This window comes from Rattus rattus, chromosome 4 (genome assembly GCF_011064425.1).
Source record: "Rattus rattus isolate New Zealand chromosome 4, Rrattus_CSIRO_v1, whole genome shotgun sequence".
Classification (NCBI taxonomy): domain Eukaryota; kingdom Metazoa; phylum Chordata; class Mammalia; order Rodentia; family Muridae; genus Rattus; species Rattus rattus.
The window spans coordinates 128,949,569-128,974,959 of NC_046157.1; the positions used below are offsets into that span (position 1 = coordinate 128,949,569).

At 41.4% G+C, this 25,391-nt stretch overlaps 1 protein-coding gene across 1 annotated transcript in view; it reads left to right on the plus strand.

The window, feature by feature from the left end:
• The first annotated feature begins 3,916 nt into the window (after positions 1-3,916).
• The window catches only part of Ccdc150 (coiled-coil domain containing 150), a 61,086-nt gene continuing 39,611 nt past the window's right edge, over positions 3,917-25,391 (plus strand). The window contains exons 1-2 of the mRNA XM_032899737.1: positions 3,917-3,988; positions 22,382-22,545. Of these exons, the coding sequence (XP_032755628.1) occupies positions 3,932-3,988; positions 22,382-22,545 (221 nt within the window). The 5' untranslated portion in view covers positions 3,917-3,931. The remainder of the gene's footprint in view (positions 3,989-22,381; positions 22,546-25,391) is intronic.

Consider the following 25,391-nt stretch of genomic DNA (forward strand, 5'->3'; position numbering starts at 1 on the left):
TTACCAGTCATTGACTTCCAACCTGTTAAATTAATGTCTTTCTCTGGGGATCCATTTTAAGTTTCAAGACATGTATTTTGGTTGCCAACACGTTGATATTGTTAAAGGTAAGTTTTATCAAAATGGGCAGGAATAAAGTATTCCCCAGACAAGAAGGGCCAACATGATCAAATGACAAAAGCCATTTTTGAAGCTTGACCAAGATGAAAATACTGACCTTAAGCCATGAATAATTTTATTAGCAGTATCTGCTGGTAAACTAACACAGGCACATAAATTGGAAGAGAACAAAGCTAAGAAGATCATATATTTGGCCTTCTGCATGGCCAATAGAACCATATAATGGGTTCCACACCTGCGGCTTTAGAAATATACCTGGAATAAATATTTATAGACCTTGTGTCATTATTTCCTGAATAATATAGCATGATGATTTACATAGCATTTAATTGGATGTTGTATTATAAGTAGTCTAAAGGAGATTTACAATATATGGGAAAGTGTGGACATGTTATCTAAAACAAGTACTTTGAATACTTTATAACAGGCACTTGAACATTGTGTTTTGATATTTGTCAGGGTCTAGAACCAAATACCTCATGAATACTAGGAATACCCTTATTTCAAAATCAACTTTGCTCCCACACAAGCAGTGTAGTTTGGGCAGAGATGAACACAATCAGTGATCCAAAAGAAAGAATAATAAAACAGAGCATACGGCTGTGTTCAACTGACATTTTAAGATGCAAAGAAATTCAATAGAGAAGAAACCATCTTTCCAGTAATAAAACAATCAAATATCATATGCAAACAACAACCAAAAGACTTCGCAATGACACTGTTTCTTATTCATTCAAAAATATTAGGCAGCTTATGTACATCACCCTTGTACCTTCCTTTTTAATTCCTTTATTAATTGCTTTTCTTTGAATTTAGGGAGGGGTTACATACAGAACACAGTGTGCATGTGGATCAGAAGATAATTTGCTGGAGTCAGTTCTCGCCTTCCACTAAGTGGGGCCTTGGGCTTGAACTCAAGCCATCAGGCTTAGCAGGAGGCATCTTGACTTGCTGAGCCATTTCACAAAAGCCCTGTTTCTTCCTTTAAATGACTATGTGTCAATCTACTGAGACTAAGGAAGTACTTCAGTTTTAGAAATGTAAACCAGCTGTAGCAATGTTGCTATAACCATAATTTTAATTGTAATAACAAAATGAAAACCTCCCTGACCACAAACTTCACCGGTGGAACTGGGGGACAAAGCCCTTGTAAGGACCACTATGTCCTCATGTCCTCACGTCTAACTATACCCAAAGTTGATACTCAACAAAAAATCTAGATATCCTGAATGACTGAAGCACCGACAGATGAGTTTGCCATTCTTTTTTTTTTTTTTTTCCCCCTTTTCTTTTTGTCCGGAGCTGGGGACCGAACCCAGGGCCTTGCGCCACTGAGCTAAATCCCCAACCCCGAGTTTGCCATTCTTATTCTTCCACTGTCTCAATTTCTTTGTGCAAAGAATACAGCTCAGTATGAAGAAAGTGTTTCAGGGAGCCTTGCTGCCATTTTTTGTGACTGCAAAATGATGCCAGATCAGTATCTGTGGAAGAAAGTAGATGGCTTTTCCTGACCTACAAAATAAAAGAATAAGTAGTCAAATCATTCTCTTGTGAAATTATTGGTAGTAAAAGCATTTTTTTTTCCGGAGCTGGGGACCGAACCCTGGGCCTTGCGCTTCCTAAAAGCATTTAAAACTCACCAGGCCATCCGCTCACTTTCAGGAACAGTCCATGCCTCCATGTACCAGGCATCGTACTTAGGGTTGGTTAGATGGCTCCGCACCTTGGCTATAAAGCCCAATGGTTAGCGTTCAATTCTCAGGGCCCATGTGGTTAAGGAAAGGACTGGCTTGTCCTCTGACTTCCCTATGAAAACACCATTTCCCACACACACGGTCGCAGGGGGGCAGGAGGATAAACAATTTTTACAAACTTTTAAAAGTAGTAAAATTCCTGTATTCCAACAGCTTGAGTCTATTTAAGGAGACACAACATACACAGCAACTACAAATGCTTCCTAAGGGAAGGAAATGGTGTCTTAGAAGAGATATGTCTGCTAGGTTGACGAGACAAAAGGGAGGGGAGAAGCTGCCTTCAAGCAGTTTCTGCTCTCTGGCCTGCATTCTGGGAGTAGAGCTAGAGAAGGCTTGTGGGTGAGTTGAAACCATCAGCAGTTTGAGCTTCATCCTGTTTAGTGAAGTAATGTTAGCTGGGTAAGTGGAACTCTTAGGTGGTGTTAAGTGGAGACGGGTGACCAGATTTACTCTTTAAAAAGATCTCTAAAGTAACTATAAAAGGATACATCGAAAGAACAGGTAGGAGCCAGTTTCAGTCTTGCAGTGAGAGACTGTGGTTGCATGAAGAAGACCTATGGTTTCCATGAATAAAAGGACCTTGATTATGAATGAAGTCAATAGTTTAAAAATTAGTTGAAAATTAGGAGGGAGATCAGAAAAATAAAGTGTGTCCAGTCTCTTCAAAGACAAAGTCAGAAGCAGAGTATGCCAGTGCTTGTTTGAAGCTATCATTCAGCAGGAGAATTTTCTTGAGCTCAAGGCCAATCTAGACTATATTAACAGGACTCTCAAAAAGAAAAAAACCCAACAGACAAAAATACCCACCCCAAACCACAAAATTAGATGTTGAATGTGATGATTTTTTAATTAACGAGAAACTGAGTCTCTGATAAATTTATTAACATTGAATGTTTTTAAATCCATTTCTCTGACTTTGCAATTGTTTCACTAAACTCTTACTTGCCAGGTGATGGACACAAGAGGTGAAAGGCACCAAATATATTCAATTTAGCTCTCTGACTACTGCCTAATAGGAAAGCTTGAGAACCTGAATTTTCTAATCTCACCAAAGCCTGAGGGTTTTCTGTGGAGTACGTCATCTGTTCCACAGAAAACTCTTGGTGATTGGAAGAGAAATCGCAATCTTATGAATGTCTTAACAGCTGTGGCTTGATACACAGGCATTCTCCCCAGTTTTGGAGGCCTCTGTCATCACAAGAATCAGAATAGCGTTTCTGTCCAGACATCTGCTAAGTAAGCGAGAACTCTCAGACTTGACTAGGTTTATTAGGGATCTGGTGCCCTCAGCCATAAGGAAGAGCTTTAATTGCCTCGTGTGAGGTTCCAACCGTTTGGTCCTGTACCCTGAAACTCAAGTGAAATTGAATACAAGGACGTTCTTCCTATAGAAGGTTTTTCATGAAGTGTAAACAACTTTAAGGCAAAACTGAGAAATATGACACCTTTTATTCTCATTCCTCCCTCTCTCTCTCTCCCTCTCCCTTCATTCCTCCCTCTCCTCAGTCTTCATTTACCTGTCAACAAGGTATCATTAATCTATGCTGAAGAGACACAAAACTAGAGAGTAGCTTCTGTGTGGTTTATTCTCTATATGATCATCATGAAAGAGAACTGAGTGGATGTGTTCTTTTGACAAGAACGAGCTGATTTTCACATTCTTGTGCTCATTAACAAAAATTTGTTAGTTTCACATTGTTCAGGTGTTACTTGGACCCCTGGTCCTCTGACAACTGAAAACATCTGATCTTGGATTCTTCTCACTTCCTGTAGGGTGCGCCTAGTAATCAAGACAAAGCGAGCACAAGTGAGGAGAGAGCAGCAACTACGTTTCCCAGCGTACTCTGCTGGGAGCATAATGAGCTTGGCGTCATCCGGATCACGTGGTCTCGTGTTTCAGGGCGCGCTGAGGGATTCCGGCCAGGGTCCCTCCCCAAGCGGAGGGCCCTGGTGGGCCGGGAAAACTACACTTCCCGGCATGCCTCACCTCGGGTGCGCCTGCGTACCGGAGCAACCCCGCTGGCGAGCCGGTTAGTTTAAAGAGCTGTTTTAGTTCCATGGAAACAAACTTGCTGGCCGCAGGACGGAGCTACGGGCTGGTGGATGGATTAGGGGTGAGGCTGATGGGCCCAGACTGGAAGCTGAAGTGGGTGGCCTAGGGGAGAGTCCACGCCTCAAAATAAGGCTCCTTTTTCTCCCAGCCCAAGTCCAGTCCCCGCCCTTCACACCTCTAGAGCCTAGGTTTACCTTGCTTCAGCATTCTGCCTGGCTGTGAAAACGGCCTCAAGTTAAGTTGGCTTTGGTTAGACCACAGCTGCAGAAGGGTGGGCAGTCGCTGAGACCTCTACTTTAGCTGTCATTCCCCATTTAGGTATACAGTTAGTGGAAGGTTACTGAGGAAAGCTTTTCAACATTAAGGCTTGGTTTTCTGCCGCTGATTATCCTCCTTGGCTCACTTCCTAGACGCGAGGCATTTTCATTTGTACATTGTTTTCTTGCTTGTGCTGGGATAGATGACAAATATTGTCATATTTGTTTGCCCCCGACAACAGCCAAGGTATTACGCTAAGTTCAACAACAACAAAAAAGTTTTGTAACCCTACTTGAAGACGTAGCAATCAAAATGGAATACAGACAGATTCTTGTTTTGATTTTTTTTTTTGTTTTTTGTTTTTTTGTTTTTTTGTTTTTTGTCAACTTACCCGGTGATAGGGAATTATAGGCAGGGATAAATAGAGGGCCATTTCAAACCAGCTGCCTCCAGGCACCATTAGGGACATAACACACACCTGTTTCCTTCCTCTGATAGAAATTGCATGCTTTGTGACAGTAAGATCCATTCTGATGCCGACAGCAGATATCTGGAAACCCTTTAGAGACATGAATACAAGTGTGTCAGTCTATGCTACAACTTCCATGGCATGGTTAATGCCAATAATTCCTTTTGCAAATGACTTGGTCCATGGTTTCACAAAGACAGCAGTAACTTCATCTGCATGGGCCAGGTTGAGACAGTGCCTAGGACTAAATTCTGTTTTGCAACCTGAAGAGAAAAAAACTGAAGCCAGAAGGCAGAAAGAAACATGAAGGCCTAAGATGGGAGAAACCTGGGGTATAGCAGTCAGGTGTTTGCCAAGCCCATTTTGTGGTGCATGTGTGTGTGTGTGTGTGTGTGTGTGTGTGTGTGTGTGTGTGTGTGTGTGTGTGTACCTATAATTCGAACATTGGGAGGCGGAAACCTGACAGAAGTTCAAAGCCATCCTCACGGCGAGTTTGAGGGAAGCTTAGGCTACATAAGACTCTACCTCAAGCCTAACATAAGTAAATAAGCCGTGGTGAGATGTATTCATGTATTCCTTCATTAGCAGACCCTTCCCGATAAGCTTGTGCGTTTCTGAGGTTTCAGAAAGGCAGCTTTTTTCCTTTGCCACCTTCCTTCTCCCTTTTTCTGATACTGATCCCAGCCAAAAAATCTGCCCTCAACACTGGTTATTCTCATAGTCTCTGAAGAGGCCCTACTCCTGTGACCTAGTTCCTCGTGCACTCCTAGTGATTAGCTCGCCTTCTGCCTTTATTTACTTTTTGACTCAGAAGCATAGATTTCTCTGTCTCCCTCTTTCTCCCCTGCCCTCCCCACCCTATTTTTCCCTTCCCCTTCCTTTCCCTTTTCTTCCTTCCCCTTTGTGTGTGTGTGTGTGTGTGTATTCTCGTGTATTTGCTTGTCTTTCCCAACCACTCCTTACCTTATTTAGAGATAGGACCTCTCCCTGAGCCTGGAGCTTACCAATTTGGCCTGCATAAGCCAGGGCATAGTGAAACCACCAAACTGAGGGAACGAACGGCCAGATAAAGTTGGCTGCTTCCCTTCTGTCATTGCTCATATCTAACCCACCAGCAAAACAGAAACATGTCTGGATCTGATCGTGTGGTACTATTCCAGCTATTACCTGCTTCCAGGCAGCTGCACAGGCTTTTGTGTACATTATCAAACTGATCTTTCTACTTTTACCCCGTACTTGTATCATCTGGGATAGGGTGGCCAGCCCGATCAAGTTAAAGTTAGACGTCACAGCAATCTCTGATGCTGTGAGCGGTCACTTGGGAAAACCAGAACTGTTAACAGTGGTGTTCAGGTGCTGTTCACAGCCTGCAGAATTTGCTCCCGTTTTTATTCCATGCTTGCTTTTTTCCCCAAGAACAAACTGACTTTTACTTATGCCTTTGTTCAGCTGACATGTCTCCCTGTGTCTCCCTCGTGCTCATAGCAGATCTCATGTCTGCTCCCTGTGTCTCCCTCGTGCTCATAGCAGATCTCATGTCTGCTCCCTGTGTCTCCCTCGTGCTTATAGCAGATCTCATTGGCAGTGAACCTTCAGGAAACACTTGGTAGATATGTGAGGCATTATGTGTTTTTTTTTTTTTTTCTGTTAATTTAGTGCTTGCCTGCTTTTTTTTTTTTTTTTTTTTTTTTTTATTATTAACTTGAGTATTTCTTATATACATTTGAGTGTTATTCCTTTCCGGTTTCGGGCAAACATCCCCTCCCCTCCCTTCCTTATGGGTGTTCCTCCCAACCCTCCCCCATTGCTGCCCTCTCCCCAACAGTCTAGTTCACTAGGGGTTCAGTCTTAGCAGGACCCAGGGCTTCCCCTTCCACTGGTGCTCTTACTAGGATATTCATTGCAACCTACGAGGTCAGAGTCCAGGGTCAGTCCATGTATAGTCTTTGGATAGTGGCTTAGTCCCTGGAAGCTCTGGTTGGTTGGCATTGCTGTACATATGGGGTCTCGAGTTCCTTCAAGCTCTTCCAGTTCTTTCTCTGATTCCTTCAACAGGGGTCCTGTTCTCAGTTCAGTGGTTTCCTGCTGGCATACGCCTCTGTATTTGCTGTATTCTGGCTGTGTCTCTCAGGAGCGATCTGCATTCACATTTTGATCATCCGTCTTGAGTTTCATTTGTTCTAGGCATCTAGGGTAATTCAAGCATTTGGGCTAATAGCCACTTATCAATGAGTACATACCATGTATGTCTTTCTGTGATTGGGTTAGCTCACTCAGGATGATAGTTTCCAGTTCCAACCATTTGCCTCTGAATTTCATAAAGTCATTGTTTTTGATAGCTGAGTAATATTCCATTGTGTAGATGTACCACATTTTCTGTATCCATTCCTCTGTTGAAGGGCATCTGGGTTCTTTCCAGCTTCTGGCTATTATAAATAAGGCTCACGATGAACATAGTGGAGCACGTGTCTTTTTTATATGTTGGGGCATCTTTTGGGTATATGCCCAGGAGAGGTATAGCTGGATCCTCAGGCAGTTCAATGTCCAATTTTCTGAGGAACCTCCAGACTGATTTCCAGAATGGTTGTAGCAGTCTGCAACCCCACCAACAATGGAGGAGTGTTCCCCTTTCTCCACATCCTCGCCAGCATTTGCTGTCACCTGAGTTTTTGATCTTAGCCATTCTCACTGGTGTGAGGTGAAATCTCAGGGTTGTTTTGATTTGCATTTCCCTTATGACTAACGATGTTGAACATTTCTTTAGGTGTTTCTCAGCCATTCGGCATTCCTCAGCTGTGAATTCTCTGTTTAGCTCTGAACCCCATTTTTTAATAGGGTTATTTGCCTCCCTGCTGTCTAACTTCTTCAGTTCTTTGTATATTTTGGATATAAGCCCTCTATCTGTTGTAGGATTGGTAAAGATCTTTTCCCAATCTGTTGGTTGCCGTTTTGTCCTAACCACAGTGTCCTTTGCCTTACAGAAGCTTTGCAGTTTTATGAGATCCCATTTGTCGATTCTTGATCTTAGACCATAAGCCATGGGTGTTTTGTTCAGGAAATTTTTTCCAGTGCCCATGTGTTCCAAATGCTTCCCTAGTTTTTCTTCTATTAGTTTGAGTGTATCTGGTTTGATGTGGAGGTCCTTTATCCACTTGGACTTAAGCTTTGTACAGGGTGATAAGCATGGATCGATCTGCATTCTTCTACATGTTGACCTCAGTTGAACCAGCACCATTTGCTGAAAATGCTATCTTTTTTTCCATTGGATGGTTTTGGCTCCTTTGTCAAAAATCAAGTGCCCATAGGTGTGTGGGTTCATTTCTGGGTCTTCAATTCTGTTCCATTGGTCTATCTGTCTGTCTCTGTACCAATACCATGCAGTTTTTATCACTATTGCTCTGTAATACTGTTTGAGATCTGGGATAGTGATTCCCCCTGAAGCCCTTTTATTGTTGAGGATAGTTTAGCTATCCTTGGTTTTTTGTTATTCCAGATGAATTTGCAAATTGTTCTGTCTAACACTTTGAAGAATTGGATTGGTATTTTGATGGGGATTGCATGGAATCTGTAGATCGCTTTTGTAAAAATGGCCATTTTTACTATATTAATCCTGCCAATCCATGAGCATGGGAGATCTTTCCATCTTCTGAGATCTTCTTCAATTTCTTTCTTCAGAGTCTTGAAGTTCTTATTGTACAGATCTTTCCCTTGCTTGGTTAAAGTCACACCGAGGTACTTTATATTATTTGGATCTATTATGAAGGTGTCATTTCCCTAATTTCTTTCTGCCTGTTTCTCTTTTTGTAGAGGAAGGCTACTGATTTATTTGAGTTAATTTTATACCCAGCCACTTTGCTGAAGTTGTTTATCAGCTTTAGTAGTTCTCTGGTGGAACTTTTGGGATCACTTAAATATACTATCATATCATCTGCAAATAGTGATATTTTGACTTCTTCTTTTCCGATCTGTAACCCCTTGACCTCCTTTTGTTGTCTGATTGCTCTGGCTAGAACTTCAAGAACTATATTGAATAAGTAGGGGGAGAGTGGGCAGCCTTGTCTAGTCCCTGATTTTAGTGGGATTGCTTCAAGTTTCTCTCCATTTAGTTTAATGTTAGCAACTGGTTTGCTGTATATGGCTTTTACTATGTTTAGGTATGGGCCTTGAATTCCTATTCTTTCCAGGACTTTTATCATGAAGGGGTGTTGAATTTTGTCAAATGCTTTCTCAGCATCTAATGAAATGATCATGTGGTTTTGCTCTTTCAGTTTGTTTATATAATGGATCACGTTGATGGTTTTCCGTATATTAAACCATCCCTGCATGCCTGGGATGAAGCCAACTTGATCATGGTGAATGATTGTTTTGATGTGCTCTTGGATTCGGTTTGCCAGAATTTTATTGAGTATTTTTGCATCGATATTCATAAGGGAAATTGGTCTGAAGTTCTCTTTCTTTGTTGGGTCTTTGTGTGGTTTAGGTATAAGAGTAATTGTGGCTTCATAGAAGGAATTCGGGTAGTGCTCCATCTGTTTCAATTTTGTGGAATAGTTTGGATAATATTGGTGCGAGGTCTTCTATGAAGGTCTGATAGAATTCTGCACTAAACCCGTCTGGACCTGGGCTCTTTTTGGTTGGGAGACCTTTAATGACTTCTTCTCTTTCCTTAGGAGTTATGGGGTTGTTTAACTGGTCTATCTGTTCCTGATTTAACTTCGGTACCTGGTATCTGTCTAGGAAATTGTCCATTTCCTGCAGATTTTCAAGTTTTGTTGAATATAGACTTTTATAGTAAGATCTGATGATTTTTTGAATTTCCTCTGAATCTGTAGTTATGTCTCCCTTTTCATTTCTGATTTTGTTAATTTGGACACACTCTCTGTGTCCTCTCGTTAGTCTGGCTAAGGGTTTATCTATCTTGTTGATTTTCTCAAAGAACCAACTTTTGGTTCTGTTGATTCTTTCTATGGTCCTTTTTGTTTCTACTTGGTTGATTTGGCTCTGAGTTTGATTATTTCCTGCCTTTCTCCTCCTGGGTGTATTTGCTTCTTTTGTTCTAGAGCTTTTAGGTGTGCTGTCAAGCTGCTGACATATGCTCTTTCCTGTTTCTTTCTGCAGGCACTCAGCGCTATGAGTTTTCCTCTTAGCACAGCTTTCATTGTGTCCCATAAGTTTGGGTATGTTGTATCTTCATTTTCATTAAATTCTAAAAAGTTTTTAATTTCTTTCTTTATTTCTTCCTTGACCAGGTTATCATTGAGTAGAGCATTGTTCAATTTCCACGTATATGTGGGCATTCTTCCCTTATTGTTATTGAAGACCAGTTTTAGGCCGTGGTGGTCTGATAGCACGCATGGGATTATTTCTATCTTTGTGTACCTGTTGAGGCCCGTTTTTTGACCAATTATATGGTCAATTTTGGAGAAAGTACCATGAGGAGCTGAGCAGAAGGTATATCCTTTTGCTTTAGGATAGAATGTTCTATAAATATCTGTTAAGTCCATTTGGCTCATGACTTCTCGTAGTCTTTCTACATCTCTGTTTAATTTCTGTTTCCATGATCTGTCCATTGATGAGAGTGGGGTGTTGAAATCTCCTACTATTATTGTGTGAGGTGTAATGTGTGTTTTGAGCTTTAGTAAGGTTTCTTTTACGTATGTAGGTGCCCTTGTATTTGGGGCATAGATATTTAGGATTGAGAGTTCATCTTGGTGGATTTTTCCTTTGATGAATATGAAGTGTCCTTCCTTATCTTTTTTGATGACTTTTAGTTGAAAATTGATTTTATCTGATATTAGAATGGCTACTCCAGCTTGCTTCTTCCGACCATTTGCTTGGAAAGTTGTTTTCCAGCCTTTCACTCTGAGGTAGTGTCTGTCTTTGTCTCTGAGGTGTGTTTCCTGTAGACAGCAGAATGCAGGGTCCTCGTTGCGTATCCAGTTTGTTAATCTATGTCTTTTTATTGGGGAGTTGAGGCCATTGATGTTGAGAGATATTAAGGAATAGTGATTATTGCTTCCTGTTGTATTCATATTTGGATGTGAGGTTATGTTTGTGTGCTTTTCTTCTCTTTGTTTTGTTGCCAAGGCGATTAGTTTCTTGCTTCTTCTAGGGTATAGCTTGCCTCCTTATGTTGGGCTTTACCATTTATTATCCTTTGTAGTGCTGGATTTGTAGAAAGATATTGTGTAAATTTGGTTTTGTCATGGAATATCTTGGTTTCTCCATCTATGTTGATTGAGAGTTTTGCAGGATACAGTAACCTGGTCTGGCATTTGTGTTCTCTTAGGGTCTGTATGACATCAGTCCAGGATCTTCTGGCCTTCATAGTTTCTGGCGAAAAGTCTGGTGTGATTCTGATAGGTCTGCCTTTATATGTTACTTGACCTTTTTCCTTACTGCTTTTAATATTCTTTCTTTATTTTGTGCGTTTGGTGTTTTGACTATTATGTGACGGGAGGTGTTTCTTTTCTGGTCCAATCTATTTGGAGTTCTGTAGGCTTCTTGTATGCCTATGGGTATCTCTTTTTTTAGGTTAGGGAAGTTTTCTTCTATGATTTTGTTGAAGATATTTACTGGTCCTTTGAGCTGGGAGTCTTCACTCTCTTCTATACCTATTATCCTTAGGTTTGATCTTCTCATTGAGTCCTGGATTTCCTGTATGTTTTGGACCAGTAGCTTTTTCCGCTTTACATTATCTTTGACAGTTGAGTCAATGATTTCTATGGAATCTTCTGCTCCTGAGATTCTCTCTTCCATCTCTTGTATTCTGTTGGTGATGCTTGTATCTACAGCTCCTTGTCACTTCTTTTGGTTTTCTATATCCAGGGTTGTTTCCATGTGTTCTTTCTTGATTGCTTCTATTTCCATTTTTAATTCCTTCAACTGTTTGATTGTGTTTTCCTGGAATTCTTTCACGGATTTTTGTGACTCCTCTCTGTAGGCTTCTACTTGTTTGTTTATGTTTTCCTGTGTTTCTCTAAGGGAGTTCTTCATGTCTTTCTTGAAGTCCTCCAACATCATGATCAAATATGATTTTGAAACTAGATCTTGCTTTTCTGGTGTGTTTGGATATTCCGTGTTTGCTTTGGTGGGAGAATTGGGCTCCGATGATGCCATGTCGTCTTGGTTTCTGTTGCTTGGGTTCCTGCGCTTGCCTCTCGCCATCAGATTATCTCTAGTGTTACTTTGTTCTGCTATTTCTGACAGTGGCTAGACTGTCTTATGAGCCTGTGTTCCAGGAGTGCTGTAGACCTGTTTTCCTGTTTTCTTTCAGCCAGTTATGGGGACAGAGTGTTCTGCTTTCGGGCGCGTAGTTTTTCTTCTCTACAGGTCTTCAGCTGTTCCTGTGAGCCTGTGTCTTGAGTTCACCAGGCAAGTCGTTTTTGTAGCAGAAAAAAGTTCGTCTTTCCTGTGGTCCCCAGGCTCAAGTTTGCTCATGGGTGTTGCCTATGAGCTCTCCACGGCCTCAGCAGCCAGGAAGATCTGCGCCGCCCTTCCGGGAGGTTCCGGCCCCCAGGGTTCCAGATAGCTTTTGTTTTCCTCTGGGGTCAGTACTGTGTGCAGCATGCAGTCTCTTCTGGTTTCCCAGGCGTGTCCGCCTCTCTGAAGGTTTAGCTCTCCCTCCCACGGGATTTGGGTGCAGAGAACTGTTTATCCGGTCGGTCCCTTCAGGTGTGGTGTCTCAGACGCAGTGGATCTGCTGTTCCTGGGCCCTCCTCTACGGGTACCCAGAGGCCGTATACAGTTTCCTCCTGGGCCAGGGATGTGGGCAGGGGTGGGCGGCGTTGGTGGTCTCCTCCGCTCTGCTGCCTCAGGAGTGCTCGCCCGACCAGGCGGCGAGAACTCCCCTCCAGGGGGCCTGGGAGCAGAGAGCTGCTGAAGGCAGGGATCCTCCGCTGGTCCGGGACTCTGGCCAAACACCGGAAGTGTGCATTATGTGTTTTTAACAAAACCACTTTCTGTTGGTTATGATAACACCAGATGATATTTCATTTAAACTGGTAGGAAATGGGTAGCACTATTATTCAGTGTGGGAATGGAGTCTCTGTCCACAGAAGTAAGAGTTTCCCTTTCAAAGGCATTTAGCTTCTGCTAATACATTTCTTATGATATGGGCTGTGTGTGTGTGTGTTTTCTGGGAGTTGCCTGCCTAGAATGTCTTTCAAAATATTTCCCCTAAACAGAACTATACTTATTTGATAATTGTGAAGTAATTTTTACTTCCATTCACTTTATTGTCACGATTTTTAAACGTGTTGTCCTAGTTAGGATTACTACCATTGTATCAAAACACCATGACCAGAAGCAATGTGAGGAAGAAAAAGTTCATTTCTGTTCACACTTTTATGCAACAGTCATATTGAAAGCCATGAGAGCAGGAACTTAAGCATCGTAGGACCTGGAGGCAGGAGCCGATGCAGAGGCCGTGAAGGGTGCTATTTACTGGCTTGTACCTCATGGCTTGCTCATCCTGGTTATAGAGCCCAGGACGACTAAGCAAGACAGTACCACCATGGGCTGGGCCCTTCCACATAAATCATGAATTAAGAAAATGTTGTACAGACTTGCCAAAGGCCTGATTTTACAGAGTCATTTTCTCAATTGAGGTTCCCTTCTCTCAGATGACTATAGTGTCAAGTAGACAAAAACAATGAATACAAACACAAAAATGTAACACACACACACACACACACACACACATTTAAATGACTACCACAGGTGTAGGCATCTCAAGAAGTAGAATATTGACTGGGTATCGAACGGATGGCTCAGCAGTTAAGAGCACTGGCTGCTCCTCTGGAGAGCCTGCATCCGGTTCCCAGCATTGACAGTGATAGGTCCAGGTCTAACTTCATGCTTGCACTGTTTGTTGAAGATGCTTGCTTTTCACCAGCATATGCTTTTAGCATCTTTGTAGAATATTAAGTGCCAGAAACACTGTGTACTCTTGTTTGGTTCTTCTGTGTCAGTTTTTATACCAGTACCATATTGTTTTCATTACTACAGCTGTGTAATATATCTTAACATCTGGAACTGTAATCCCTCAAGCAATGTTCTTTTTTGCTTGAGGTTGTTTTTGTTCTCTAGGATCATTTGTGGTTCCATATGAGTTTTAGGATAGTTTTTTTTTTTTTTTCTAATTCTGTGAAGAATGAGATGGGAATTTTGGTTGGGATTTCATTGAATCTGTAAATAGCTTTCTGGAAAATGGTCGTTTTCACAATGTGAATGCTACTGACCCATGAACATGGGTCTTACCTTTGTGTGTGTGTGTGTGTCTGTGTGTGTGTGTGTGTGTGTGTTCATCCCTTTCTTCACAGGTTTGAAGTTTTCATTATATAGCTCCTTCACTTCTGTTTTAGTTAGAGTTTTACTTCTGTGGACAGTGCTTATAAAGGAAAACATTTCATTGGGACTGGCTTACAGTTTCATGATTCCCATTATCACGGTAGGAAGCATGGCGGCATCCAGGCAGACATGGAGCTGAGAGTTCTACATCTTGGTCTGCAGGCAGCAGCAGGAGACTGTGTGCCACACTTGGAATAGCTTGAACCGAGGAGACCTCAGAGCCTCCCCCACAGTGACACACTTCCTCCCACAAGACCACACCTACTTCAACAAGGCCACACCTCTCTGTAGTGCCACTTCCTATGTCCAAGCATTCAAACACATGAGTCTATGGGGTCATACCTATTCAAGCCACTACCACTTCCTTGGTTAGGTTTATTCCTACATTCATTATTTTCTTTAAGTTCATTGTGAATGAGAATGTATCCATGATTTTCTCTGTATGTTGGTGTTATATAAAAAAGTGATTTGTGGAAGTTGATTCTGTATTCTGCCATGTTGCTGAATTTCTTTATGGTTTCTACAGGTTTAGAATTTTTGAGATCCCTAATGTATAGTACCATGTCTACAGACAGGGATAGTTTGAGCACCTTGTCCCTGTTTATTTCGCTTTCGTTGCCTGTCTTGTCTTGTTGCTCCAGCTAGTCCTTTGATCACAGTGTAGGGATGGTGGACATCCCTGTTTCATTCCTGACTTCAGGGTGATTTCTTCAAGATTTTCTTCATTTAGGATCATATTGGCTATATGTTTCTTGTATGTAGCTTGTGTGTGTGTGTGCACGTGTTGAGATATGTTCTCTCCAGCCCTATATTCTTTAGAACTTTTTTCATGATAGCATTTTGGATTTTGTCAAAGTTTTTTTCTTCATCTGTCAAGATCACATGATTTTTGTCTTTAAGACCATGTATGTGGTTTATTGCATTTATTGACTTGTATATGTTGAAACAACCCACCCCTGAATTTCAGGGATAAGGCCAACTTGGTCATGATGTGCAATCTCTTTGATGTATTATGTCTATATTCTGTTTAAAGTATTTTATTGTGTAATTTAGAGTCAATGTTCATCAAGGATATTGACCTTTAGTTTCCTTCTTTATCCTCCTCTTATTCTTTGTCCTCCATTATTCTGTCTTTACCTTTATCTGTTTAGTTACTAGAACAATACTGGCCTTGTGGGAGTGCTTCCTTCCTTTCTTTCCTTTCTGTTTTTGAGGAGTTTAAGAAGGACCAGCCACATATATGCCCTAAGAGTGTCTGCTGGAATTCTGGGAATTCTTCTGGCTTTCGACTTTTTTTTAAACTGTAAGTCTTTATTATTTAAATTTCATTTGTTATAGGTCTGTTTGGGTTCTTGATTTCTTCTTCGATTAATTTTGGTGGTTTCACTGAATCTAGAAACATCCTTTTCCCCAAGCTTAATGGAGTACAGATTTTTCTTATATAATATTGTGAATTTCTTGGTGTCATTTGAAATGTTTCCCTATTCGTTTCTGATTCGTTCATTTGGATCCTGTCTTTCTTTTGGTTAGTTGGGCCAAGGGTCTGACGATCTCGTTTACCCTTACAAAAGCACCTGCTCTTAGATCAGTCCAGTCTTTGTATTTTGGTTTTTGTTGCTTCTATTTCTTTGATTTTCACTATGATTTTTATTTCTTGCCATTGGCTAGATGTGTTTGGATTTGATTAGATCTTGTTTTTCCAACTTTTTGAATTGTATCATTAGTCATTTACTTGTGTACTTTCTTTTTTTTTTTTTTAGATGTAGGCACTTAAGGGTATATTTCTCTCTTAGGACCTTTTTCCTGGTATCCCAGGGATTTCATTGTCCTGTGTTTTTATTTTCATTTAGTTCCAGGAAGGGTCTCTTTCTTGATTTCTTTGACCATTTCATCGTTCTTTAATGAGTTATTTCATTCCTATGAGTTTGTATATTTACTAGAAATTTATTTTTTGCTTGTTAATTTTAAGTTTTATTGCATTACAGTCAAATAAGATACAAAGAGTGATTTCTTTTCTTTCTTTTTTTTATTTTATTTATTTATTTATTTTTGTAAATTGAAAGGAGCAGAGTCCCCACAGGGCATGCCAAGACCAGTTCTCAGCACAAAGGAGATTTATTTGCTTCAGAGTTGGGAAGGGCAAAGGATAAGAGACAAACAAGAGAGACAGAGAAAGGAGAGGGAAGGGAACCAGAGAGAAGGGATGAGGGAATGTGAGCTTCGAAGGGACCAAGGGCTGAGTTGGTTTGTTTTGTTGGACATGTTAATTAGGTAAGTCACATAGGGGCTTTTGATTGCTGGAGTTCCTCAATCTTGGTAGTCAGCCTCAGGAGGAGGAAGTAGCCAAATAGAGGAATAGACCTTGGTGACTGGCTTTAGGAGTGTAATGTGATGTCATGTAATGTAATGGTTTTTAGCATGGGGAAGAAGGACAGGCAAAAGACAAAACCTGCAGGTGTGGTGCTGGCCATGCTGGCCGTGCTGGCCATGCTGGCCGTGCTCCCTGTGCTTGCTGTGTTCACTGTGCTCCCGGCTGCTGGAGCTCTTCATAAAGATTTATTGATGCATCCCAAGATGTTGTCTATTTTAGAAAAGGTCCTATGTGTTACTGAGTAGAATGTGTATTCTTTGGGGTTTGACTAGAATATACTGTTAGATATTAAGTCCATTCAATATATGATCAATTAATTCTGATGTTTTTCTGTTTATTTTTTTTTGTCAGATGAATTGTCTATTGGAGAAATTGGGGCACTGAAACTACCTACTATTAATCATATTAATCTGTGTCTTTAAATCCAGAAGTAGATTTTTTTTTTCTTTTTAACAAGTTTAGGAATTTGGTGCATGTATGGTCAGGATAGTAATATCTTCTTGGTTGATTCTTCCCTGAATTAGACTGAAGTGTCCCTTTTTAATCTCTTCTGATTAGTTTCAGTTTGAAGTCTGTTTTGTCAGATGTTAGGACAGCAACGCTTGCTTAAGTTCTTTCCCCTTAATTTCATCGAGCTGTTTGTATTTTACTTAAATTCCTTGAATTACCTGATAAAGTTGAAATTATGATTGTTCTTCTAAGTTCTGTGTCCTGGAGTTCATCTAGGTGGTTCTCTTTGGGTTGGTGGGATTTTTCGAGAAGATGCAGGCTTGATCCTTCACTTGGTCCGTGAGTGTTTGTATTCTTGTGAGGTAATGTGGGCATATGTATTACTGAGTTTGTTGTGGACGGGGCAGGTTGGGGAAGCAGTGTAGGTGTGGGGAAATATTGGGTCTAGAGGTTGGAAATGACTTGGAGTGGAAGGAAGTCTGATAGATAGAGGGGATTGGATGGTATACATACGCAGAAGGGTTGGATATGTGTGAGAAGTCCTATTGTTTGGGAACCCTGGGCCAAGCAGAGGGTTGCTTTGCAATGAAGGCTGGACTATGCTGGTGCTCGGGTTGTGGAACACAGGCTAAATGTGGTGAAAAGGAGGTGGGACCCAGGGTATACCCTGGAGAAGTATGTGGGAGTCCAAAGGAGGTGGGACCCAGGGTATACCCTGGAGAAGTATGTGGGAGAGCCAAAGGAGGTGGGACCCAGGGTATACCCTGGAGAAGTATGTGGGAGAGCCAAAGGAGGTGGGACCCAGGGTATACCCTTGAGAAGTATATGGGAGAGCCAAAGGAGGTGGGACCCAGGGTATACCCTGGAGAAGTATGTGGGAGATCTAGACACTGAGTCTAGATCCATGAGTCTATCATGATATATATAAATAAATGTGACTAAATAGTATAGTTTTAATTTTTCCTAGTTTTCAGGTTTGTAACGTAGATTCCTGAGTATATTCTCTCTATATAATATATCTTTTCTACCCCCTTCACTCAATATTGTTCTTGATTTGGATATGATCGTAGTAGATTTTTACTGTTGTATGGTATCCTTTTGTACACTCCTGAATGGATACTTGAGTAGTTATAGTTTAGAACTATTATAAACAGTTTCTATCAACATGCTTTTACAAATAGCCTGGTATACATATGAAGAGTGAATGAGATCTTTGTTTTAAATAAAAGGTTGTGCCCGTTTTTATTACTGCTACTGTCAAGCATCAAATTTAAGATTAAATCAGTGTTCATTCTATGCTCCTTTGCACAATGAGGCATAGATATGCCAAAGGTACTTTCTTTTTTGCTGGAATATTAGTAATTAAGATTCTTTGCCTATAAGATTCCCTTTCTTTGCCTGAGCTACAGAGCTGTGACTCAGAGGATATGCCACAGGGCATGGACTGTGGGAGCGTGGTAGCATTTTGCTGTTCCTGTTTCAGGCTTATCAGATCTGCAGGACAGGAATGAGTGAGAAACCGACTTTAAAGCTCCACTTCAGCAGACACATTTGCTGTATACCGAGGCCTCATCTTATACTTCCTGTCTGTAATAGCCACTGAGTTACTGAGGGCTCTCCGTGGTGACTACGGAGGCTGGCCTTTCACTGCTCTACCATGCCTATACTGTGGTTGCTTCCAAGGGTCTCCTAAGACATTATTTTTTTTTGTTTCCCCATGGTGGGATAAGGCACGTGGCACAGGGAAAGGGGAGATGGGGGTTGCTGTTGGTCAAGAGAGTTTTCAGATAGCCTTTTGACCTCTTAATAATAAATTCCTAAAAATAGATTGGCTTGTTGAATTTGAGCTTGTACCCCATGCATTGGTCATTGTCCACCATCACTTCTTCTGTTTCATTTATAATAAACTCTACCTCTCTTCACTGTGTTCTGTATTTTTTCTCTGAACTGATAGAGATCACAAGGACAAGGATCACAAGAGTTTGAGGGTAGGCCTGAGAGGGATTCTGGTCGCGCAGCTTGTGGGTTTGTTTACCTCTTCTTTCCATAACCATGGTACCAGTGGTGTCAAGTGGAAGAGGATGGAATTATGATGGTTAGGGTTACTAACTTGACAGAATCCAGAAGATGGTCCTGTGTGCCTGCTCATTGGTCATTCTCTAAAGAAAGATTGGGTGGTGGCACCCGTCCATGACAGGAAATTTGGACTCTATAAAATGGAGAAAGTAAACTTAGCAAAATAGTTGGGTTTCTTATTCTCTGTGATAATGGATACAGTATTACCAGCTGTTTTAAGCTGTGGTGACTTTCCTGCCATAGTGAATTGTACCTTGAACTGTGGAAGAAAGGAAATAAATACTTTCCCCACTAAGTTGTCTGTGCCACAGTATTTTCTTCATAGCAACAGGATCAGAAACTAAGATGTTGGTGAGCCACGTCTCTGCTGTGTGTAAGTTCTTCATGGTGAGCCACGTCTCTGCTGTGTGTAAGTTCTTCATGGTGAGCCATGTCTCTGCTTGTATGTAAGTACTTCATGGTGAGCCACGTCTCTGCTTGTATGTAAGTACTGCATGGTGAGCCATGTCTCTGCTGTGTGTAAGTTCTTCATGGTGAGCCATGTCTCTGCTTGTATGTAAGTTCTTCATGGTGAGCCACGTCTCTGCTTGTATGTAAGTGCTGCATGGTGAGCCATGTCTCTGCTTGTGTGTATGTATGTCCTATGGTATGGCTGTCTTAGTTACTTTACAACTGTGACAAAATACCACCGCCAGCAACTTTAGGAAGAAAATTTTTAACCTGGGTGTTAGAGATCATGACCCTTGTATTGAGGAACATGATAGGCAGGCAAGCACGATGCTGGGGCAGCATCTGGGAACTCACATCTCCATCCGCAAGCAGGAGACAGAATCTATCTTGGAAAGATTTTTGAAACCTCAGAGCCCACCGCAGTGACGTCTAACAAAGCTGTGCCTCCTAACATTTCCTAAATAGTTCCACCAGCTGGGGCCCAAGCTTTCAGACCTATGAGCCTATGGGGCTATTCTCATTTAATACTCTACAATGGCTGACTGCAGGAGAGCCTTGAAAACTTGGCCTTACATGGGAGAAGGATATGATGGTAGCTATTATTTCTGTTTTTAATCAGAAAACAAAAAGTCTTCCAAGACTCTCCTTTTTCATTTCTGCCTGGTGCCCTGTTGGCTAGTGTGCATCTCCTAGATACGCTCACTGCAGAGGATGCTGGACATGTGGTCCTTTCTCTCCATGACTTTTGGAGAGAAGACAAAGGAATCAGTGGTGTCTGCACAAGCCTCATTAAACACTTTTTCTCTACTTCTTCTTCTCCCCTACCTCCAACCTTGCAAACAAGATTAGCAGTTGACACAAATAGAATGGCAGTAACTGTGTTATTTTTCCACTGCACTGTTACATTTTCTCTCCATGTAGCTTGGTCTGCTCTAGACCTGTATTTTGGCAGCAGGACCAGTTCTGTAAGGTTAGTTTGAGGGCTGTCCTTGCTACACAAGAAATACCATACTGAGTAATATAGTAGCACGGCCAAGAATCTTCTTATTCTGTTTCTGTTGTTGTTGTTGTTGTTGTTGTTTTGGGTTTTTTCCTTCTTTCAGAAATACATGTTGTTGTGGATGGACTGAGAATGGTTCTCATAGGCCCATATATTTGAATGCTTGCTTCTCAGTTGGTGGAAATGCTTGAGAAGGATTACAAGGTATGGCCTTATCCGAGGAGGTGTGTCACTGAGGGCAGGCTTTGAGATTTCAAAAGCTTACACCATCCTAGTTAGCATGCTCTCTCTGCCTCATGGTTGTTCTCTCATCATATAAATTCTTAGCTATTGCTCATATGCTCTGCCTGCCTGCCTGCCTGCCTGCCTGCCTGCCTGCCTGCCTGCCTGCCTGCCTGCCTGCCTGATGCCACACTTCCTACAATGACAGTTGTGGAGTCTAACCTTCTACTGGATTCTACTGGAGCCCCAGTAAACTCTTCTATACGTTACCATGGTCATGCTGATTTTCATAGCAATAGAAAAGTAAGACATATGCCCAGATATTCCACTAACATCTGCCCATGTCTTTCTTTTCAAATTGAAGGCATGAAAAAGAATTAGTAGATATGAGCTTCTTTACTTTGTACCTATTGTCTGGAGAGACTGGACAGTAGACAGTGATTAAGTCTGCTCCTTCTAAGGTCATGGTGTTCTCTGTACTATGCAGTGACTGCCACATCTCCACTCATTGTCTCCCACAAACATTTCAGTGGGTTTTGGTTGTTATTGCTGTGTGTTTGCTGTAACAGGGTCTTGTGTAAGACAGGCTGGCCTTAGATGTATTCTGTAGCCAAGTATGACCTTGAACTTCTGATCCCCCCTGCCTTTACCTTCCAAGTTCTGGCATGGCATGCACTGCCAAGGCAAGTTTACGTAGGCCTGGTGACTGACCAAGGCTACATACAAACACTACCAACTAAACTATATCTCTGCCCTCAATCATTGTAGTAGTCCACCAGCTCTTTACGTGCATTTTGAGAGCTTGGACTTAGGTCAAGGGAGGAAAATAGAAAGCCTGCAAGTGCAGACGTTCTCTTTCTCCACCGACTGACCACTGTGCTATGAGTTGCTCTGCTTTGCATCCCCCTTCTCATGATGCTGGACTGAATGAAGCCTCTTAGTTTGTGAGCCAGGGTACCACCTTTTAAGTTTTTCTCAGTTTGTTGTAGCAACAAAAAGTCTAATAGAACCACTTAGGGTTGACGGATTTATTGTATCTCATGCTTTCATAGTTTTGGGTCTACGGTCATGTGGGCCAGCCACTGTTGTCCCATTGCAAGACAGAGCATCATGGCAGGATATCAGAGTACCACTACTGGCTGGTAAACAGTGGGAGTATTGGAAAGCAGTGCCCTTCACAGACATGCACACAATCTTCTACTACTACCTCTAATGAGGTTTTACCCCCCAACTAGCTCATTCAGTGTAAATTCATCCAAGATTAGTCCTGTGATGAAGTTAGTGTAGCCAAAATCAACCACTTCTTAATAATTGGACCTACCATGCTGGGTACCAAGATTTCAGCATCAGCCTTTGAAGTATGATATTACTATGATATTGTAATGGGAATAGGTGGTACAAATACTCCCTCAGAAGTCAGAGTTCCTTATAATGTGACTACAAATAGCAAATAGGATAGTCTAGATTATAATGTGATAACAAAGTACTCAGTAATCCTCAACAACTTACCATTTTACATACTGTTTACTCAACTATATGTCATAGATGTTACATGTCATTGTCATTCTGGCTCACCGACCTGTGGAACAAATCTATCTGAAATGTTGCTTATCTCATGGAGGAGGTAAGGGGAAGACAGTGAATGAGAAGTTGGCTTTTAAAGCTTCCACCCATGTTTGAGCAAAACAGGACCTACATCCGTTCCCTAGTAAATAAGACAGGATGTGTAATCCTCTCAAAGGAAGGGCCAGTGACTGTTTTGAACAATGAGAAGTCCTATGCTAATATCGTAACCTTCTGATCTTAGGTGCATATGGAAACCACAGTGTGCAGACCAGTCCTGTCTCCCACCCACATCAAAGCCACAGCTTCGGAAACGTTCACAGTCCTTCAGCAGAAGATGAGAATAGTTGAGGAACAAACCAGCTCTCTGAGAGATGACCTAATAATGCTAGGATATGGTGACAGACGGTAACAAAGAAAACTTAACTAGAATGTTGCAGTTTGCAGAGTTTTAATTTAATGCTAGTAAAAAGCAGATGAAATAGATACTTTTGGGATATGTTTCCATATGCACTTTGACACAAGTGTATTTTTATAGTTGTGGTTCTGTGATAGAGTATGTGGCTTAATTACTTTTCTGTTGTTTTGATAAACCAAGGCAACTTATAAGGGCTTATTTGGGGTTTACTGTTCTAAGGGATATGATGTTCATGATGGTGGAGTGGACACAGAAGGAAGCAGGCAGCTGAAGCTTCAGTTGGGAGCTCACATCTTGATCAGTAGCCAGGAAACAGAGACAATAATAGGAGTGGCAGGAGTCTCTTGAAATCTCAAAGCCCACCCTCAGTGACGCACTTCCTCCAAGTCACACCTTCCAACCTCCCAAACAGGGCTACCGGCTGGGGATAAAGCACTCAAATGCCTAAGACTTTTGGAGACATCTCATTCAAACCACTTCTGTATGTTAGTCAGATACCCTTGAAGGACATCTTAAGGAAGGAAGGATTTACATTTGGTTCTCCATTTTAGAAGTTGGGTCCTTGGTCATTTGGCCTGCCACTGTGGACCTGAGGTGAAGCAGAACATCATGGCAGAGAAGACTTAGTGGAGCAGATCTGCTTCATCATGGCAGCCATAAAGAGCAGGGTTAGGACAGTCGGGGGAAAGATGCATTCAATATCTGAGCCTTTGAGGAGCATTTTATATACAAACCATAGCATATATCCATGGACACGATTTTAGATCTTATTTGGAAATCAGTTAAAGGAAAAATCTAAATGATTCAGGCCATTAATTTGGTCTTGATTTTTTCCTATCATATTTATTATAAATTAAGAGGCAGTTTTGAAATCCTTAACTATGTTACAATTTAGAATCAGAATCTAAAACAGAACTTTTTTCCCACCTGTATCATGAATTTTTTGTTGTTGTTTTAAAGTTTGTTGGCTTGTTAATGGCAAAGGAAATACATGTTTATGCAGCCAATATGGAATTTATTGGTGTGGCTTGTTTTAGATAGGTCTTACATATTTTCTGAGTGAAAACATTATAATAGTATAGTTGTATTGTAGGACCCATAAATTACATTTAAGCATTTGGTATAAATGCTGAGTGTTTTGATATAATAATGATTTTAATTATTTTGCTAAAAATTTCTTAAAATATAAATATATTGCTTCTATGCTAACTTTAATTCCTACATTGCTATTTAAAATTAATATTTACCGTATTCTATATATGATGTTTTGTGTTGATAGACATAAAAGGTTTTTCTTTTTTAACTTCAGATTATAGAAACAACTACAGGGATGGGGAAATGGCTCAGTATAAACTGCTTACCAGCTCTGAGGACTGAGTTCAGATCCCAAGGAGCAACACCCACATACACACTCTGGAACCCCTACAAAGCTGGCAACCCTAGCACTGGGGAGGACTACTGGCCAGTTAGTCTAGCCTAATTGATGAGATAAAATTTCAATGAGAGGCCTTGTCTCAGAAGCTAAGGTAAAGCTTGAAGTCAGCCAGTGTCAACCCCCAGCCTGTGCACACATGCACAGCCAGTGCCTCCCCACCCCACTGGGGTGATAGATGCCTGCTGCTGCGTTCTGTGGGGTGCTGGGATCTGAATCCAGCACCTGAGCCCTTCTGCTTCCATGGCAGCACTTGGCTGACTGAGCTGCCTCCCTAGACCTTTCTTTGCTGTCTTCTATACATATGTATCTTTAGCAAAACTGGACAGTTAAATTTCTCTTCTAATGTCAATGCTTTTTATTTTTGGTGTTTCCTAGAGACTAGGAAGGACTTCTACAGCTCTCTGTTCAATGTTCCTTATGAAATTAGACATCTTAGTTTTTATTTCATACCTCAGAGGAAAGTCTTCAGCTTTTTGCAGTTATGATAGTAACTTTGGTCCTGTTGTGTGTGTCCTTTACTGTGTTGAGGAACATTCCTCCTATATGTAATTTGTTGGCAGCTTTTAATGAAAGGTTGTTGGATTGCCATTTTTTTTCTGCATTTATTGGAACAGTCATGTGATTTTTGCTTTTCAGTCCTTTGTAGTGGATAAAGGACAGGCCATCTAGATGCATCTGGAAAGATTGGGATGTTCCTCTTCCAGTTCCTCTGCCCTCAGGGCGAAGCTGAGAGCAGACATTTATTGCCTGTTGCCTGCACTAACTGGCAAGAGGATCTCTGTATAACCTGCCTGCTCTCATTTATGCCACACCTCTGACCCTGTAAAATGGAGGTGGGCTCATATGGCCACCTCTTCATTATTGGTTGTTTAGGGGCATTCAGAAATGCAGAGCCCCATCAAGCCCAGAACTAAGTGGTAAAAGCGGTCCTTTGTGTAGAATCTATAGAAGACAGGGCACTCAGCCTCAGAAGCATTTCAGAAAGAATCTGTAGACTTGGAGTTGTCACCACAGCGAGGCTGGGGAACACTCAGAAAGTGCTATGATTCCTCCAGGCATTGGAGTTCTATTGTGATCTACAAAGTCTTCCAAGTGTCCCTTCCTTTTCAGCGAGAGAGCTACGAGGATTTGAATGCAATCCTTTATCAGTTTAGTTTAGTCATTCGGTACTTGTAGGAGAAGCTGGAGAAGGCTTGGGAAGTGCTGAGCTCCTTTTTATAGCTGCTAGAGCCCTGTGTGCTGGTCTACATAACTTGTCAGCAGCAGTAGGAGAGGACAGTGGCAAACCCCTTTTAGGGAGAAATTGAGAGCTTTTGGATTTAAGCCTTGTTATCTTCCTTCTTCCTGGGAATCAAGTCTTTGGAAGTGTTCGTGTATTTGTACAACTGTTGTTTTGTTCTG